The sequence below is a fragment of the Anas platyrhynchos genome, chromosome 10, assembly GCF_047663525.1.
Source record: "Anas platyrhynchos isolate ZD024472 breed Pekin duck chromosome 10, IASCAAS_PekinDuck_T2T, whole genome shotgun sequence".
In the NCBI taxonomy this organism is placed as follows: Eukaryota; Metazoa; Chordata; class Aves; order Anseriformes; family Anatidae; genus Anas; species Anas platyrhynchos.
The window spans coordinates 2,189,680-2,211,015 of NC_092596.1; the positions used below are offsets into that span (position 1 = coordinate 2,189,680).

The window sequence follows — 21,336 nt, forward strand, 5'->3', positions numbered from 1 at the left end:
ACTCAAATTAAAGCATATTTAAAACAATCATGATTGCATAACTTTTCTACTTTAAATTATTAACCCAATTAGTGCTTTATTCACATTTTAAAAACTTGTACAATTTATTACAAATATAAAACAGTGCAGTTTTCCATACATTATCTCAACTCTGAGACAAACACTTAAAAGACATGGAAAAAGATTTTGATTTCTATAAACATAACATTTGCATTATTCATAACCCTTTCTTCACTGTCCTCCCCATCCCCAATTTAAAAAGATCAAACATACAACATACTGTAGGTTTATTTTTATTCAAAAAGTTACTGTCTCAAGACATAAATACAAATCAGAAAACAGTACAATTAGGACAATAGAATGTGGAGGACAACAGGTTAAGGTAAATATATAAAACATTTTTAGCTGGTTGAAAACAAAGCTGTAAGAACTGCTTTCACAAAGAAACACTCCTTCAAGAGTAAGAAAATCAACTTAAGTTTAAAATCATATATACAGTCCTCTCAGCAGTTCTATTAAATGCAGTGGTGTGAAAAACAATATAGGCAGTACTTTTAGACATGAGTATTTATTTATGTAAAATGAGTTAGGCAGATCTAGTTTTGAGTTTGTTGTTACCCCATGACTTAGTAAAATAATTATATTTTATCATGATCCTTTAGATAATCTATGGTTTTTGGCTACCACAGCCGAATGTTTAATTTCTGAGTCTAAAAACAGGAAGCCTTTTTGTGTTCACCCATTTGGGGAGATTCTTGTATTGCAAGCATATTAAGGCATGGAATGATTAAAATAATATACCTCAAGAACTGAGAGACAACTGACAAAAAATATACATATGTAATATAAGTTAATATTTCCTTTAAAATGATGTCTAGCTGCCTAAGCCTTGCAAAATGAGTCGATGTCAAAATGGCATAGATCCACTTTCTGTTTAGACCAAATTTAATTTATTTGTGAATGGACACAAAATGAAGTTTAAAGCTTAGCTTTCAAAGAATATTATGGGTTGTTTATGAATTTCTATTATCCAATCTAATTTACATACAGAGGAAATGTACTGTAACCTGTTAGAAGTATCTTTAACCTGAAGACTGCTTGCAAAGACAGATAGATAAAACAATATAAAATACAAATTTAAAAATCATTTTTAAAGCATGAATTCTCATGCTCTTCTATTTTTAAACATTGTTAAACTTTCAATATATTTCTGAAACCTCATAATTTTAAGTTGGAATTTAAAAGTAAGAAAAAACTAAACAAACTGCGCAATTATAAAATCAGCACCAATTTATATATATATATAATTTTATTTAAAATTTAGATCCCTATTCCCACACTCTAATAAGCTGTATAATTTTTGTTTAGAATTTTTCTGCAAACATACTACAATAAGCTTCTTTTATTTGGAGACAAAATACAGTGGCACTACTGGAAGGAATTTCACAACATTACATTTTTCTTAAAGGACAAGCAAACTTTCAGGGTTGGAAATGGGCAAGCATGACTGAGATCTGTTACTTTCTGGTACTTCATAGTTTCTGGACCTTTCTGAGAAGTCTAGCATGAAGTTTTTGGAATAGACGTGTTTTAGATAAAAAAAGCTGTTATAATTCTGCTTTACATATTTTTTCATGATTAATTAATACAAACCTTCTGTTGCTGAAGTTTGCATTTAATTGAAAATACTGACACTCTTCTGGTTCTATCACTGTAAGAAAATCAATCCACCTATCAATTCACTTCATGGATGTAAACAGCAATCCAGCACAGCTCATGATTATTTAGTATAGCCAGCAAATGTGTAAAGAGAGGGGCTCAAATCTGTACCAAACACCTCTCAGACTGTTAGATTAAAACTAAGAGGGAATACTTCTTATGAACTGATAGCACATAAATAAAATATTGATTTTTCCAACAAAAAAGTGTAGCTTATCCTCAAATTGTTTACTTGTCCTTTACATTTCTTTTTTTTCAGGCAAACAAAACTGCCCCTTCAATGCACTTGATCTTGAAAGCATGTCATTCTCCTTAGAGAAAAATCTGTTCAGAATTTCACTGTATCTACCACAATTTTGTATTGAAAAACTTCCTCTTCCACTTAGAAAATGACTTCACCACTGATTTATTTGCTGCTCTGGTATTAAAACATTGACACCCCAAGAACCTAAAAAGAAAGTTAGAAATGGTGTCAATTCGTAGTCTACTACACATTTAACAAAAACAAAGCAATTAATATATGATTTAAGATTAAGACACTTCAAAATATGTTAAGGCATTGTAAGTTTTTTTTTTTCCTCCAAACCAAATTCACCACACTTCTAATTCATGTAATAATATGAAAAGGGCTCCTCATTCATTAGAAAATGTTTTTCCACACTTGAAATTAACTAGATCCAGAAGGAATGTGTTAAAGACTGTGCTTTAATTATTTTAGATAATTGCAAAATCATTTAAAATTAGTTGCCTAACCTAGAATTCTTTGACAATGGTGATTCTATAGGCCTTAACCTGTAATCAAGTGTGCAGTTTCTAGCAACTAAGCCTGAGATAAAATACTCTATACACACACTGACTGCTGCCATGCTTGTGCTCATAAAAACAAAAGGTCATCTTGCAGCAGCAAGCCAGGACACAAACATAATGTTTTGTATAGAATACATAATTTCTATCAGAAAGAGAATAGAAAACAAATCAAACAGTAAGCAGAAAAAAAAATAAAGTCTCCTGAAGGACAGTACTATGTGATTAAGTGAAGAAAAAGCTTTCCTGAAATGAAGAATCAGTTTCCATTCCCATGTGGGGACAAGCCATACGATTTTCTATGCCAATGAAAGCATGTATCAGCACTGATAGGCCAAAAAGGAAGATTCCACATCTTGTGACTGTCCTACCTTTTATAGCACTCCCTAAACCAGAAAGAGACATGAGACTTAATTCTCCTGAATCTTAACACTGCTGTTCAATTTTATCTGTTTCCAAACCAATTTTTACTGTTCTTGGCATTAAATTCACTTCAGATGCATCATACAAATGTAGTGCACTGCCTGCCTCTGACAGTTAGTGCACTACAAAGTTGTGCCCAGCACAGCTGCCTCTGGCACCAGTAATGGACACCAAAATAAAGGATGGGCTAAAATTCTGATCATAAACTATGTGTATCTTAATAAATTTGTTATATTTTGTCTACTTGTATTAGAAACAAGCGCCACAACTCCAGGAATGATGGACCTCAAACAAATTATATGAATAAAATAAAGTAACTTTACTCAAAGAAGGGTTTTTTGCATTTATGATTTGTGTGTTGGTTGGTTTATAAACATTTTAAATACCCAGGGACTTTTAGCTCTGCTTTAAGACAATTTAATGCTGTCTCTTAAATTATTAATAGAACTTTCCCACTTAGGCAGTTAAATTCATTTAGGTGGAGTTTATGCTAAGGTGCAGCTCTCTGTGATGCAGCTGTTTTCTGTATTCCTGCAGAAATAACCCTTGCCGTGTCCTTACTGGGAGAAAGGTTTGCTAGATAATGCCCCCTTCACCATACCAACTTATTTAAAGCGTGCCACTTCTCCCTCCTTGCAGAGAAACAGACTATAGCTTCTTCTCCTGGCACATGGAGGCAGGACACTGATAGTCTCTCAGAATTGACTCCAAAATATTGCAGAGCAATGCGACTGTAACCAGCTGCCATCATGTGGTGATACTCCCAAACTGCAGCTAAGGAGTGCCTAGCAAATCCGAGGCTCACGTGGCAAGGATGGTAAAAAGAACAAGAAATAGAGTAATAGGAAAGAAAACTAGCTAACAGTAAGCAGAGTGAAACGATTCATAACTAGCTTTTTGAAACTGAAAAGCTGAAAGGTTTCTGAAAAATCAGTGAGATGCACCTGTAGAGGACCAAGTTTTCAGAGTCATCAGAATAAAAATGACTGGTATTTCACAGATCAATGAACTAAAATTAAGAAGAGGAAGGAAGAACTATTTTAAAACAAAGCTAGAAAACTGGTGATATACTTTCTAGGTGTTACTTCAAGAACAGAATACACAACAGCCAGATGCACAACCTAATCTGATTCATTAGTACTAGAAACAAAGGCCTACTGGCACAAAATATATGGATTTGCATTTAAAACAGTATTAAGACTTTTTTTCTCTCTCATAACAAGAACAGATTCGCGCTGCAACAATACTGTAAAAATATGTAATCGTCTTCCAAATTCCACCAAGCTGTCCAAGATTCCCAGGAAGCCTTGTTGTACTGTCCTCTGCTGGGTTGCTGCAGCTTGTTATTTCCAGTGTAATTTTGTACCAGCTACACAAGGTCAAAAATGGCTGCATACATTACAAGTGGTTCAAGACAGAAGGAATCCCTCATGCAGTTTTTTAAAAGAGAATAGAGACTGCAGATTTATGAAGTCGGATAAAAAGGGCAACTGCAAGCAGAAACTACAGACTTCGGATGTTTTGGACCTAAAACTATATATGGAAAGAAAAAATACCTCTCATCTCTATAAACATGTATCTGTATTGTCTCTATGATCTATATTCTCTATTATCTTACTTATAAATAAAAGTTAATATGGAAATTCATAAAAAAACAAATCATCCAACACTGACAATCGGTAATGTCACTAGAATCAACTGAGTTCATCACAACAGGAAACTTGCTTTAATATAGTGTATGCACAGATTTTTATTTTATTTTTATGTTCTTTGCTACCAACGTCCGCAATGCTCTTTTCCATACTAGAAGTGTACCTTCTCAAATTTAAAGGCTTCTGATTTTTACATAACTACATGTAAAGTATTAAGAACAAAAACCCTGTAAATTTGCAAAGAACATCAACTATCTTAGAATTTATAAAGCTGAATTACAGCATAAAGCATTTCATTGACTCAGTCTGCCATAACAGGCTACTCAAGACAGCCTAAAGATTGCATTCTTTCCATTTAAAATTTGAAGTAAGACAGTACTGTAATCTTAAGACTGATTATTTTCCTCTTACGTACGTTAACCTACCGATTCATCCATGATTGAAGCGGGGTCAAAGAAATCTGGTTTTAGTTCCGTTCTTTCTCTCCTGTTCTTTGAGGGTGGCTACAAAAAAGCAAGCAAATAAACACATTAACAGTAATTTCAGAACAGACACATAGAAATTTTAAACTATAATAAATGAAGCTGAAGTCTCAAGGGATAAGAATTTATGGGACACAGATTTTCATACATCCTTATTGAAGAAGCATGTTTGCCTTTAGTATGGCACTTTGGAAAAAAAAGGTATATGTATATAGGTAGCGGCACAGCCATTTAAGAATGTAGAGATCAACATGAATTGTTTTCTGTTTCACCGAAAGGAAAAATTGATTCAAATATCCTACTTGAAAGCAGCAATACAAACCCAAAATTGACTGAGAGGACAAGGAAGTTTCTTACTAGGTCTATGTCCATGGTGTCAAAATCCATGCCTTCATTGAGATCTTCAATTCGTCCTTCTGATGACATCATCACGTCTTCAACGATTGGCTCTTCATCATCTTCCATTAGACTTGTGCCACGCCGACTGAATTTGAAAAAAAAAAAAAATTATGTTCACTAATGAACTGCCAACAAATGATAGTTCCATTACACAGAAATTAAATAATTCAATAAATGTGTTAACTACTATTAAAAGAAGTATTCGATGAGCTAATATTCTAAGAGAGTAGGGGAGAATGACTTAATCAACTTAAGGAACTGTGTGGGACTTCTCCTAATTGGTATTCTGAGGTGCTGTAGGAACTGATAGGCAGACAAAAACTGATAAAATCCAATGATTTCCATGATTCATGCCCTACATAGAAAGGTCATAGCTTTGCCACCTAAATAGAATATGGATTTTAGTTTTTCTTCCCTGCCTTATGACAAGGCAACTAGGAATGTCTGTTTGGGTTGGGAAGTTCTACATGAGCTTTTCATGACAATCAACATACACAACTGGAAATCCAGTACTACAGGATTCCTCTCAATTTTGATGTTAATTTTAGGGTACACAAAACCCTTATTGATCACAGAAATGCTGAAGACAGCAGTTTCTTTAAAACGAGTATATATTTTTTTTAAATAAAAAAAGATCCTGGACTCTAAACTCAGAAGTAAAAGGAGAATGAAACAGTAAAAATAAACTTCTGAGCTTAAACTTCACTTCACACATGGAACACCTACTTTTAAAAGTAATTTTAATGTTCTTTTCTAAAAAGGATTCTGCAGTTGAGAATACATAATAAAGGTGCTTTGCATGTTGCACTGACTATATGTATCTGCCACAGACAGCAGTTGGTTTTACAACACACCCAGTTCTCTTTATTACAAAGCACACTACATCTATTTTTTCTTAAGTTAAAAAATAAGACAGAAATCAGATCACTTGAATATATTATGCTAAATGCATCAGCATGCACTTTCAAAAAAAAATAATACTACTGAAGAATTAGAACACGTATTCCTCTTAAAAAATATAGGAATACTATTGCATTTAACATATGCTTCCCAACCCCTCCCCGTAGTAACATTTCACTCTCACTCACATAGCATGTTGCAAGTTGGTTCTCAGCTTGACGTAGTTCATCGCTGCCCTCTCCTGTTGTTGTCGTGCGGCTTCTTCCTGTTGCCTTTGAGCCAACATCCACGTTACTTGCGTGCTTAAAAAGACCATTATTCTATTTTAAACATGAACTGTTTTTGTGTATGAACTAGCACAATGCAGACCTACTCATTTACGTACTTGTAATCAAGTGGAGCTTGGTGGTGTTCAGGCTGCATAGGATAGACACCCATATAACTCTCTTCAGGTCGCAATCTCTTGGGCTCCCTCATTATTGTGGAAGTAAGTTGAGGTGTCTGCATCATGACTGGTGTGTGCATTGTTTGCTCCCTGTTCATCCATATACTGTCACTACTGCTGCTTTCTTCAGCTAGAAGAAAACACTGGGTATTAAGAAACTTTTTCAAACTAATCTAAAATTGCATGTTTAAACAATTTAAACAAATGTACTTCCTGAGAATCAGTTTCTTTACTTTTCACCACAAATTCTTACATGTGACCCCCAAAAGGCCTTAATTCGTAACCACTGGCTGCATTTAAAATGCTTTTATTTTCTGTAAGTTAGCACAGTGTAGTGCCCATTACTTCCTTTTGTGCCTCAGGGGTACATTATTCAGACTCCTCGGATGAACAGTTTTTCCACTAAACGCAGGCATGCACACAAAGTTATCCTATCTAAAGATATACATTAAAGCACGCAAATTCTCTCAAGCTAAGAAAAAGGGATCAACAAATGTAGCTTCTGAGTATCTATTCTAGTAAGTTTTAAAATGAGAGAAGTTCTACCTTCAGGTACTTTCCGTTTCCCTGTTGCTGGCTTTGTTTTCTTATTTCTTACTGTAGATCCTCGACTGCTGATTCCACTAATTACTGACATTGTATCATCATCCCCACCAGCTAATAAAGAGTTTCGGTAGGACATGAGAGGAAGCCACACATCTTCTCTTCGTAGAGACATCTGAAAGGTCATAAACTTCTCCAAGTAAACGTACCTTTAAATGGAAGAAAAAAATTAGAAAGATGCAAGACATCTGTAACATGATGTTAACATGTCAAGATAAATAACTATTCAATATAACACCCAAAGCTCCCCACCTAGTTAACAAAACCAACCGATAACAAATTCAGAATATGATTTCTGTTCATTCACCATAGAATGAGGAAACAAGGATGAATACAATTTACCCTTTATGACTATGCTTGACTACATCACTGTAAAGTTATATTTAAGTGCCAGAGATTCCATTCTGGGTGAATGTAATACACATACATACATATTCAAATAGATATTAATATCATTAATATTTGTAATGAAAAGAAAATGTAGAGAAAATACTTACACTGTTCTTTTGTCTTGTCTGAGAAGTTTGGAGGAAAACTCACTCAGAATATCAAGAAATGCCAAATTTAATGGTGGGTGGCTCTCACCTTGTGGATTAGGCTCCTTAAAGGCAAACTCTATGCCATCCCTAAGAAAAAGTTAAAAATTTATTTACACAAGGCATAAACTAAAGAAAAAGTTATCAGCACTAGAAGCTATCAAAACTAAAAACCTTTCCCCTATTTCAAGGGAGCAACCATTCAGTGTTTCCATGTCCTAGCAAAAAAGTGTTCAAATTACGAATGAATTGTGTTCATGGACACACTTTTTATCCTAATGTTTCTAACTCATGTTTCAAGTTTTCTGCAGGTGGCAAAGATCGTAATTAAATGGATCTGTTCTTACTGTTATGTACATTAAAATGCTTTTTTATGGTGACAGCATCAACACTGCTTATCATTTACAGGCTTATACAATGATGCTAAAGAAAGACATGATTTAACATTTGGGTTTAATTCAGGAACAAAGATACGGTCACCTCCTAACTTATAAATGGGTTATAACTAAAATGAATTTCTTTAGTGCTGATGCAGTTTATATTAAACTAGTTTTGAAAGACTGAAAAGACATTTTAATGATGTTAGTCGAGAAGTGCTACAAAAATAGCAGTAACACAAAGCACACAATTACTTGTGTAACATAGCAATAGCTTCTCTTGTTTTCAACTGATCCAGTCCAAACGTTAAAGCAAAACGTCGAGCAAGTTCCTTTATGCCACTGAATGTCGGTGATGATCTGTCAAAATTATAACCATTTTCTTGAATCATTTCATTGAAAAGCTGTATGAAATGAAAAAAAAAAGATTTTCATTTATTAAAAGATCATGACAAATTTTGGACCAAACAGCACATAGTGCAGTTTCAGCAAAATGTGTTTTACAGCTGTATTTCTTAAATCAACAATCCAAAAAGATACAAGTTTATGATCGGGAAGTTAAAGCTACTCTTGAAGAGTCTGTATGTTTGAGTTAAGCTTGGACAATATGTGCACTTCAAGGAATGTGTCAAACTATGTTGGACTACAGATTTCAGCACTTCCTTAAGTGGGATGTCCCAGAGTTGAGAATACTGAAAATGAGTAAGATTCCCTGACGTGTACACTGACAGAGAAAAAATAAATGCAGTAAATTCTCACCTGGTCTTTATTATTACAGTTTGTCAAACTACTACTCCTATATAACTAATTTTGTTGTATTTGTATTTGGAAAATACACAAAAGAAATTCTAAAATGGAAACATGTCTTCAGGGAAGTTGCCAAAGCCACCAGAAGCTCTGCCACTGAGGATCAAAATCAACTCTTTATCAACAGCCAGCAAACTTGAATGCTCTGAACTTTATAATCTTTTTTTTTTTAGATCAGTTATTTCAACACCCTACTCAATTTGTCTGTAACTCTTCAACAGATTATTTTTCTATTATCTTCTAATTTTGTGCAATACACGCATCCTTCCCCCACCCATGTAACAGAATAAACTAAAACCAGGTTTAGTCAGACTGTACACATTAACTTGCATTTATAGACACACTTTGGCCCACAGCTGCATCCTTCCTTTTAAGCTGGTGCAGCTCACTCCAACTTAGTTAATCCCTTTATCCCTCGTTACTTCTAGTGTTCCTTCTCTGCTTGGTTTCTGTTTTGAGTTTTCATATAAACATGCTAGTTCACATGTTTAAATTTAAGGAGATTTGGCTTTCACATGTGCCCCTCTTCCCCCATTGGTCGTGGTTTGTTTGTTTTTGGATATTTAACAATACTTGGGTCCCCTTGTGTTACTATTCTTGTAGTTTTATTAGGCTTATGTAACTGCCTTCCTATTATGTGCGCAATTCCACATATTACATCCATTTTCTTTCTGCCCTTTAAAATATATGGGGCAGGCTGTTCATGAGACAGAAAAGATTAACAAGGACAGAATTTTCCTGGCATCACAAATACTTGCAAACTCTAGTGAAAAGTCAGCAGAATCAGTAAAAGGAGACCCTAGCCTTCAGCTGCATATTTTGTGCTGCAGTTCCATCAGCTAGTTAATGTCACACTGCTATCAAAGTAAAGGTATCATCCTCCTCTTGTACTGGCAATAATATCCACATGGATAAACCGTCTTAGGGGCTTCACTAAGGATTTTTTCTGGACAACCAGATCCATGTAAGCTGTGTGAACTCCAGTAACTGACACAAACGGGTGGAGAGAGAGGACAAATTGAGATACATTTTCCTTTCAACAGTAGCACACATCTATGTTAAATTGAAGTGGTTTGCAGAGATGTGCTTTACTGGTCTGATTCTCCTCAATCCTGTAAGATTCAAGCAGATGGCTCATGTGAGCAGACGAATCCAACTCCTGACTGAATTCATACGGTCTCCACACAGGCAAGCTCATTTACTGAAGAGAGCACTAAAATGTTTTAATTTCAAAGATAGGTGAAGCAACTACCAAACATTCAGAAATACTGAAAAACAAACTCACAACTGGTCTAAGTAATTGTTTGTTTTCAAACCTACCTTCCATAAGAGCTTTTTCATTAATACCTCACGCTAGCTATTAAACATCAGCACATGATATACTGCATGGATCTTCATGCTTAGAAGATTGTAAATCATTCTTACCTGTTGCAAGCTAAGAATAAGTGTTTTAGCACACTGGATTTTGTCTATCTGTCTTGTTTTACTCATTGTTTCTTTAATAATATCACCATAGTCGTTGTAGTACTAGGAAAAATCCAAACAAAGTAGGTTAACTTTCCATTTTAGTTGAAAACATAACTATTGAATTCTTCAGAAAATTACATCTATGTTATGATATTTGAAAGAAAAAATCAGACACACTGAAAAGAAAAAACTGACATGCTTATGCTTACACCATCAAAATTGTATCCTAAAATACCTCAAAAAATCAAACAGTATTTCCATTTATTTTCATTCTTGTTTAATGTCATATTACTTTAGAGGCAGAACGAGCTATTTACCTTGAAGGCCCTGACACACTTATTAATAGCACATATTCACCCCTTCAGGGTACAAGATTAGAATCTAATCTCTGATGGGGAGTTTTCTATTTTCTGTTTAAACTAAGCTCTTATGGACAACTTCATAATTTTTCCAATGGAGACAGCTGCCAGTTCAGTTTCTAAAGTAGTTGAAGTTTACTACAGTACCAAGTAGTTATTTAGTGATTCAGAATATAAATAAAGGGCACTCATACAAAAGCAGGCTGCCTGAATTTTTATTTTTATTTTTTAAATGTAATCATCAAGAAGCAAGTTTTTAACATGTTCACAAAATGAACTCATATTATTGTGCAGCTGTGAATCCCAGGTGGCAAGGGATTTTATATTTAACAAAACTAGCAGCAGATACAAGGAACATGTTTTTTTCTAGGAGAAATGAAGGAAACTTGCAAAATAATTTTCTTCTCTTCTACAAAACTTAAGCTGAAATTATTTGATAAGGCTAGATGCCAAGTCAACCTGTGTGAGAAGATTTCTTAAAAAGCCTGAAACTTAAAGCTGAGGTAAAAATATACCATCAACCAGATATCCTTAAGAAAATAAAGTTATTAGAAACAAAGTAAAAACAATTATCAGGTTTTCTTCCTGCTCCCCCACTACACAGGAACTGTGAAACCATCTCAGCTATTTTCCCCCCTCTTATGGGGAGAGAACTTTAACAGGCCTTCCGCTGATACAGAGTTTTGTAGGCTTCATATTTCAAATCAGCTATCTCACAAGAAACAAAATAAATAACAATAAAAAATCCACAGCTACTGTATTCTAATGCTTCTATAAGTATAACCACTAGCCTTCCGACTTACCTTCATATATTGCTTGAAAATGTCTGCAGCAGTATTCATTTCCACCACTGTATATACAATGAGTTTACAGAAAGCTGCAAGCAGATTTCTTCTTTTGTGCAATGCTTCAATTTTGCTAGCTTCATCATCCTGCTGTCCATCTGCAATGAGTATGGAAGATGAAAACGGTCGGGTTTAAACACTTCAAGTTTAAGTATTGTATACAATGATGCGGGCTAGTGGTCAGGGGTTAGAAAAATGAAATTTCAATTCTGACAGCAATGCACTTTATTGCCCACTGACAAGTCTCTCTTCCTGAGATATATAATATTTGTGCCTATGAAAACAAACCTTCATCATAATTACCCTACATGTCCCCAAACCATAAAGGGCTTTAAGTGGCTGCTGACATTTAAAAACAAACAAAAAAAAACAACCAAACAAACAAAAAAAAGAAAAAAAAACAAACAACCACAAACCTACCTCTTTGCTCATGAACATTTCTCATTGCTAGAAGAAGGGAAAAAAAAAATAAAGGCCCAAAATACCACAGGCAAACAAATGTATTAGCTAGAAGGCAAACAACATAAAAGAAACATAAATTTTGCACCAACCTGCACTATTATTATCATCATCCTGATCAATGAAGACATGATCTAAAATAAAACTGAGTAGTTCAGATTGTAATGAAGAATCAGGAGTGTAAACAAGAGGTTCCAACATATCACGTCCTCCTGTCATAATCTGATGGCTGAAGATCATCAACACGTCACACAGAATTGTGAAAGCCTATTAAAAAGAAGCCTTAATAAATATTTGCTTGGAAACTGGATTTTAATTTATTTAAATACAGAATAACATTTTCACTGAGCTAAGTATTTAAAACCCAATGTGTGATGGTGCCTCTTAAGTCCTAATCAACACGACAGGCCAACTGGAACTTAAAATGCGAATAGCTTCTTACATGAGGTTGCTGTATGACTCTCTAAATAAAAATGCTGCACAAATGTAGCCAACTAAATATAAAAATATTTTAAGAATGAAACACGAAGAGCCTGAAACTATCAAATTCTGCTTGAAGGATGCCACATGAAGATACTAGAGAACTCTACAGTCACCAGCCATAGAACATTCTACTTTTTTAATTGTTTTGATCACATCTGGAAAACACATAGCATGGCTGAGGATATTCAATCCCTTCAGATCCTAAGGTCTGTCTTGCTCCCAAAAAACCAACCGCCTATTCACTATGCTGGCAAACACGTCTACATCAGATTTCAATGACATCAGATTTCAATGTCTGTACTACAACTACAAGAAGTCTGAATACAACTGTACCTAGACTGACATTCTTTAAACTAACTGGACAATACATTGCTCAACGCTGCACCTCATCGTTTTCACCGTTATCTCTTGGTAGTATTTACGAATTTCAGCATATTTCAGTATTTTAGTGTAAAGATCAGTTCTCAAACTCCTCAAAGGAAATGCTATCATTTTCATGGTCATGGAAATACATATGCTCCTCTTGAAGTAACCTTCCAGCAGATTAGAAAGGGAAAACACCTATGTGCCCTATGTGACTGAGGCAATTTGTTTCTAGGGCATGCGCCTGAAACTAAGAGTAGATTTTTGAATAGACCTACTCAGAGCTTCAGTGATTTTTGTCATACTTTCAAACATTACACCTTATGACTTCGATTAACTCTCAGACTTAAAACATGCCTAAGCAGTTCAAGGGAGAACTTATAACAAGATTCTTGTTATAGCAAGAGTTGCAAAACCTGCAATTGTATGACTAAGTGGACTAGATATTCAACTACAAGCTCAAGGTTGTTTTTTTAATCACCTTTTATAGCAAAAACACTCCTGGGCTTTCTATTTGTTTAAGTCAAAAGTACACCTATAGAAGATAGTTTGGTCCTTCTTCGTAGAGAAATGCTAGACTTTTTTTTTTTTAATCTTGTTTTAGCATTCTAAAGGTTGTTATGGCATTTACTTTGAATTAATCCTGCCATTAGTTACCAGTGCTCTTCAGTGGATCCTGAAATCCATACAAATGTCCTGGCTGAAGGACTATTTCAACCCAGACTGGAAGAGACCCAGCCCCTACAGCTGACACAGTTACCCTCAGAACTCAAGGCAAGCACTTCCCAAGATATCTCAGTTCAAAAAACAAGAAAAAAAATAATCCCAAAACCTTCATGCCTGTATTTTCTTTAAAAAAAGCCAGGAATTGTGTCTCCTATCTGAGATACCAGGCATTCCTGACATGGACTAAATGCCTATACATTTTACGTTTGAATTATCTAAGGACTTGGTTTCAGCTAAAACTCTCAGCCACAAGGAACAACTACATGAGGGACTGACTACAGAATTGCTAAGACAAATAGGTCATCAGAATGCAATTCACTGGAACTCTAGTCAAATCTGAATCTTTACTCACTACTCTAACTCCTTAGATCTGAAGCTCCAATCACAACCTGAGCAGTACATCACTGCTGAGGCTTCCAAGCACTTGCTAGAGTAGTCTCCAAGCACCTCAAACCAATGCTGTTAACAATTCACCAGTGTGTACGTGTACTGAAGGATGACCAAGAAAAATGAATGCCTCTTCCCAACAATGAAATCCCTCAGGTTACAGTGCATATATGTGTTTTCATTAACACACACACACACTAACTACTCATCTTTTTTCTTGATCCAGAGATGCACAAAATCCTAGGGTTCTGAAGTGAGGTACATACTCTGTATGCAGCATCATACCAAAAAGGAAGAGTAAAATTGACCATGTATGTCCCCATGTGTTTACAACAATGGGAGAGGAAGGTTGTTTTCTTCATGGGTCTCGAGTGCTTTGTTACATATATATAATAGTGAAAACGTGGCAATGTAAAAGCACTCTGAAAAATAAATAACCTGCATCTTCTATATAACTGTTCCCATCCCTTCCAATACTGTCTACAAATCCACAAGCAGCTCCACTGGAGGTGTGTGACATGACAACTAAGAGTTTGAGATGTAACTCTCCAACCTAAAATACAAGTTGTAATGCTTCTACAGCGCACCTGCCCATTGTTTAAACAAAGTAACAAGAACAATTAAAAAAAAAAAACACCTTTCAAATCGTTTATGCTGCCTAAAGTTACTAGAAAGATTCAAGTTCAAATTGGTTTTGAAATCCCACCTACATTACTTAAAAGGGCACATATACAAAAGTGCAGTGTACACAGGAGACTCAAAGGGCATTAAGCCTAAGTATCCAAGACACTTATCCCACATCTTCACATAACCTTGAATAGTTCCTTTTGCTAGTATTTGACACTTCTTTAGAAGTATAATATTAGAAGACTATAAGGATAAACAACAATCACTAACCTGTTCCTTAACAGCAGTGTTTACATTGGTCAGGTAGTGTTGACAGATTTGACAGAACACTCTCATCTGCTTCTTCAGACGTAGAAGATCCTCCTTTAAAGAGAAAGATTTCATGTAACTGTTCAGCTTTTTCAATTTCATATTCATATATAGCGCATGCATTTTCAGAGCTATCCCAAACAGACCTCATACGTAGATGCGAATCAAAGTCCACTGCATTAGTTAAATTCACTATTACAAACAAAATTAGCAAGGAGCAATTTCCTCAATTTTGTCATCCTGTGTATTACAATAGAAATGGAAGTTGGGATGAAATTGGCAAAATTATTAAAAATAAATAGTAACAACAAAAAACAGTGCACAAAGCATTTTCTTTTTAAAATATCTGTATTTTCAGCCCTAAGTACAGATTTTAGGTAGCTGTGTAGCTAAACCAGACACAGCTACGTAGTATACTATTTATTTCATTGCTTGGGGATAAAGCAAAGCATCAGATAGGAGTTGGGGTTTTCTTCCCCTCTTCTCTAAAAAGTAAGTAATTTTAAAAGTAGCTTCAAAAATTTTCAATGACTTCCAGAAAAGTAAATTACTGAGCAAATAAAATATCAAACCGATACAAAAACCATCTGTATAGCATATTTGGTGTCCTATCTTCTAGTTACTCAAAAAAATATGCAAAGATTCTAGCTCATGTAAAACTGGGGAAGTCCGATTACAAATTATCGTCAGGCCAGACAAAGAAATACCCCTGAGAAATGTAAAAACTATCCAAGTAATCTAAAACAAAACAAGTCTCTCCCTTCAAGGAAACAGGTAGCACACTGGTACAATGCATCATTTAATCTCAACAGGAGTCACAAAGCAACAGCCACTTATTGGCTATGACTGTACAGAGTTTAAATATAGTATGTTTTTAGAATGCTTTCACTACATACAAGGTTTTCTCTGAACATTTACCATTCAGATTGCTATACCAATCTTAAGAGAACTACACGCAATAATATGTTCTTCCTTTTCTAGAGAATTATTCTTTTAAGTTTAAATATATATGTATAACTAATTTGGTATTTATTACTTTCAACAGCCTGTATCGTGAAGCCAATTCTCTTACTTAGTCAACCTGTTCACAGACAGCACAGGGCTAGAATTTAATTTTTGTTATGGAACAAAAATCTTTAGGCACAGTACATTCCTGTCACTTCTGGTTCTGTGTATCAAATTCTTTTGAACCAAAGTTCAACAAGGCCAAGTGCCGGGTCCTGCACCTGGGGCGCAATAACCCCAAGCAGAGCCACAGGCTGGGAGATGAGTGGTTGGAGAGCTGCCAGGCAGAGAAGGACCTGGGAGTGATGGTGGACAGTCGGCTGAATATGAGCCAGCAGTGTGCTCAGGTGGCCAAGGCCAACGGCATCCTGGCTTGCATAAGAAACAGTGTGGCCAGCAGGGCTAGGAAGATGATTGTTCCCCTGTACTCAGCTCTGGTGAGGCCGCACCTCGAGTACTGTGTTCAGTTTTGGGCCCCTCGCTACAAGAAGGACATCGAGGTGCTTGAGCGGGTCCAAAGAAGGGCGACGAAGCTGGTGAGGGGCCTGGAGAACAAGTCCTACGAGGAGCGGCTGAGGGAGCTGGGCTTGTTCAGCCTGGAGAAGAGGAGGCTCAGGGGCGACCTTATCGCTCTCTACAGGGACCTTAAAGGAGGCTGTAGTGAGGTGGGGGTTGGCCTGTTCTCCCACGTGCCTGGTGACAGAACGAGGGGGAATGGGCTAAAGTTGTGCCAGGGGAGTTTTAGGTTAGATGTTAGGAAGAACTTCTTTACTGAAAGGGTTGTTAGGCACTGGAACGGGCTGCCCAGGGAGGTGGTGGAGTCACCATCCCTGGAAGTCTTCAAAAGACGTTTAGATGTAGAGCTTAGGGATATGGTTTAGTGGGGACTGTTAGCGTTAGGTCAGAGGTTGGACTCGATGATCTTGAGGTCTCTTCCAACCTAGAAATTCTGTGATTCTGTGATTCAATGGAACTTCTGTACATACCTGGTATATATTTGGCAGCACTCAAGCAGTTAAATATAATAAAACAGGTCTAACTTCTCAACCACAACTGTAAAAGCCTTTATTTACCAAATATTATTATATTGGAGCAGAAATAGTATTAATAAAGGACTATTTTTTCCAAGTAAGTTATTTTCATTCCTGTTGGAAAGTATTACGAATTACATTTTACTGCACAATAGCCAAGTTAATCTTCATTTCTAACCTAACTTTTCAATATTTAGTTCAGCTTCTACAGTCAGGCTTGTGATAAAGTCTTAATCATTGCTACCAAAAACTCAGACTGCTGCTTCCCCTTAAAAGAATAAGCTAATAAATCTTCCAAATCCTTCACTCACATAAATAGTTCTCAATGATCTATGTATGCACTTTGTATCTGATATTCTGTTTTTAGTAATTGTAAAAGCAAGATGATGAACTAGTTGACCAGCACGTATTCAAGAATTTTGCGTTTAGCAGAATTTCAGACTATGACTGAGTGAGAAAGGCCGCAATTACTCACTGAATTAATGAAGTCATAATATGATTAAAAATATAAAGAGAAGACACTATGATCTCACATAGGTGTTCTCCATTATTAAAAAAAAAAAAAGCACAAGTTAGATATCACACTTCTCTACTCCTATGATATATTAAAGCCCACACACCATACCCAGAAACAAAGAAAAAAAGGCAAAAATGTATACATCCTCACATTAAAAAAAACTCATTGTAATAATTAATTGCTAATCTATTAATTTAAAAAAATATAATACAATTCATCGATTGCAAATTGAGTCCTTTTCCCTCATGTAAACTATGAGAGACACCTACAGCATGTTAATTCCATGGACATAAGAAACTGCAATCCCTTCTCTGAGATTTTTAAAGAAGTAAAATTAGAAAAATGACATTTGCCAGAGGTTTGTCTTCCATGATTACAACAGATATATTCAATTACTTAAGATTCTTTCAACTTAATGTGTGTCAGTAATAAACATAACAATTTAGGGAAATATGATTTAAAAGTCAAGCACTTCATTGTTAAAATGACGAATTCTGAAGAATTTCTTAGAAATGTAGCTTTCAAAAGGTATACATATACATTTTTTTTTTTTGAGTTTTAATTGATTCCATCACATTTCCTGTTTAATGACACTGCAGGTACATACAAACATTTGTTTACTAACACATCTGGAACAAGGCATACCTTCGTGGAACTGCTTTCAGTAATTTTTGCTAGCTGCCAAAGGATTACATAATGAGTGCACTGCAGTGCATGAATAACAATCTGAAATCAAAAAGAAAAAATAAATAAATTAAAAAAGGCCAATAGAAGCAACAAAGGCTATTTACTGGTGTACCTAGAGAGCAGATTTTAGCTACAAACCTGTTCTGGCATGTCTCCATTTTCGATGCCAGTTTTCAATAACTTGTAGTTGCAGCCAAACAAGTCCCATCTTGATAGGTCGTGAGCACTAGAAGCATTAGAAATGAAACAGAGATATAAAAGAAACACCACTTCTGAAATTCAATGTCAACAACTACCAAAACCTTCACATTTTTTAAAAAATATATATATTTGTATGTGCATATACACACACACAACCCCTCCCCCCCAACCAAAACAGAAGATTTCAGTTTTGTGCGTATCTCCTTATATATTCAAGAGATGTGCCATGTTCTGCACAACACTCCATTCTCACTGAAACAAAGTTCCATAAAATTTTATAGCTCCAACATTTAATAACAAAACACAAACTACTACAAATACAAATCATGCAACACAAACCCTGACGGTTACATGCATAAGCCTACTTACTTGTGGAAAGCAGTGATTCTCTTCAGTGTTGACAAGACCTGATAAGCATCATCTTCATCAGGTTCCTCCCCCTATTTAAAAGCCACATTGTAAGAAGTCACAAAGAAGAGGGGGGGAAAAGGGCAAAAATAACTTTATCTAAATTATTTATCCATGACATATTTGTTTTTAGAAGATGTGAAGGGGGTTGAAAGAGAAAGTAATGCATTGCATGCCCCAAACTGCTGAAAAGGCAATCAGCTTTCATATCTAGATATTAACACAGCAGCACAAGGAAAAATATGGTGAGGAATGCTGGAGGAAAGAAGAATGTATTCAAGCAGCCTAGATTTCTGTGTATGATGTAGGTGTTTCAATTTTCTCTGAAGAATCCAGCAGAGGCCACTGTCAGACAATAGATACTGGACTAGACAGGTCAGTACCTCAATCTTTAATCACAGACCTAAGTCTCTAAGAGGGGTAAAGGAAGTTCTGATGGTCCCACAGGGCCTGAAATATTTGTACTTGGAAAGAGAAAAACAGTACAAAGAAAAGGTGCAAAACGGTATCTATTTAGGTACACAGGATAAGCCATCTGAGGTCACAGACCCCCCCCCCCCCCTCAGTAAACCAGCTATATGCAAGTACTGTATCAGTCACACTGCAACTGCCACACATTTTCCTGTTCTGTGGTGGCACATGACCAAAGCACTATGGATTTTAACAATTCTACCAGAATAGTTGTCATTTTCCTTCTGGTCAGCTAGACATTTCATTTCCTTGCTTTAACCCTCATTCTTTTTTTTTTTCTTCCTCCTCACAAACAGGGAACTAAATGATTACTAGGCATATTTCCTACTTGGCCCACATACAATCAGTGATTTCAGGCCAATGAGCCTGAATAGGCTCATTGGAAGGAAGCAAGAGGAGCAAAGCATGACCAAATAAGTCTGCTGCCAAGAGGCGTGGACAAAGAAGTTACCAACAAGATGCTTCTCGTGCTCCTTTTCACAGATAAGGAGGAAGGGAAACAAGTTTTGTCTGAATGTCCCGTATGAATGTCTCAATATCAGAGGAACCTAATCAAGTTAAATAACATACCAGGAAGTTCTTTGTCTCAAGCAGCAAAGAATAGGAATAAAATTATTCTTAACCTACAGAATACATTCAAGGATGGAAAGTATTTTCCAGAGATTTTGCACATTGTTGTTGATAAAAGATCAATCACAGGCAAGACTGGCAACATTAGTACATCTGAGAATCCTAGCAGAACTACAATGCTACATCTCTCAAAATTACAATATTTATAACAAAGATGGAAAATTCAAACAATTTCATAGCTTATCTGAAATTTATCTCAAATTCCTCAAAAAATACTTGTCCAAAAAGAGGCTAAAGAATCACTGTCCTGATGTAAAGAAACGGTCACAATCACAGCAATGATACTGCTATATTATTATGCTTGACCTCAAAATTTCGCAAGTCAGAAAACCACGCTGGAAATATTTACAAGGGCAGAAAAAGTTGATCTTGCACATTAAAATACCTCTTGCAGGAAGTCTTCAAGAAGTCGATTAAACTTGTCTGCCAATTCATCTATTAACTGACTTCTTGCAATATCAACCCTGTTAAAGATTGTGAACTCTTCATTACAGAGAGCATGGTATGTTTTTGAACAGGCTTCCAAAACATCTATGTCTGTGTGCTTCTCCACAATATCCCGGATTTGTCGCAGTAAGGCATCCAAATGCTACAAGAACAACAAGGTGAAAAGAAAAAACCACACACACGCTTTTAATAATTGATAAAATATAGGGAGTTTTAAAATTCAATTACCTGGTGATACTTTGGGGTAAATTAACAGTGAGTTAAAATTAAGTAGGAGCTTGTCAAAGACTGAAAATTCAATCTATTTTTTAAAAAGTTATTAAAAATTTGCAGTTCTTGGCATGGACTTATCTAACACTTAAATTTGAAATAACAGATAAATGACACAGAAGCCAACCCACAAAAACATTTATACATGGTCTTAAAAGCTGTATAAGTGGAGAACTAGTTTCATGTTAAGTGTTAGTACTGAAACCAACTTCAGTTGTTGCCTCTCCTCGCCCCAAGTCACTCACTGCCCTCTAGGCTATGCTGTCAACTAAATATTTTATTACTATTTTACCCTAATCGTTTCCAGCTACTTGCTTCACAATGCAGCAAGTTAGTGCATCTTAGAAGGAGAGAACACACAAGAACAGCTTACACCAGCTTCGTTAACCACAGCTGATAAACAGAGCAGTAATTATGTAACTTGCATCTGGTAGTTTTCCACTTTTTCATGCAATGAAGATTGTGATTTACTGGCTTCAGTGATCAGAAAAAGAAAA

General features: G+C 35.6%; 1 protein-coding gene across 5 annotated transcripts in view; it reads right to left on the minus strand.

Annotated features, from left to right (window-relative positions):
* Positions 1-277: 277 nt before the first annotated feature.
* STAG2 (STAG2 cohesin complex component) overlaps positions 278-21,336 on the minus strand; it is a 77,579-nt gene continuing 56,520 nt past the window's right edge. For 2 of the 5 annotated variants that reach the window (XM_038184454.2, XM_072043005.1), the window contains exons 19-34: positions 20,508-20,711; positions 18,983-19,053; positions 18,551-18,638; positions 18,371-18,451; positions 15,134-15,226; positions 12,370-12,544; positions 11,777-11,916; positions 10,573-10,674; positions 8,596-8,744; positions 7,925-8,053; positions 7,371-7,576; positions 6,765-6,954; positions 6,568-6,681; positions 5,438-5,564; positions 5,024-5,101; positions 278-2,167 (exon numbers count right to left, since the gene is read on the minus strand). In XM_038184454.2, the coding sequence (XP_038040382.1) occupies positions 2,144-2,167; positions 5,024-5,101; positions 5,438-5,564; positions 6,568-6,681; positions 6,765-6,954; positions 7,371-7,576; positions 7,925-8,053; positions 8,596-8,744; positions 10,573-10,674; positions 11,777-11,916; positions 12,370-12,544; positions 15,134-15,226; positions 18,371-18,451; positions 18,551-18,638; positions 18,983-19,053; positions 20,508-20,711 (1,971 nt within the window). In that variant the 3' untranslated portion in view covers positions 278-2,143. The other 3 variants (XM_072043006.1, XM_038184451.2, XM_038184455.2) reach the window with 3 other exon arrangements.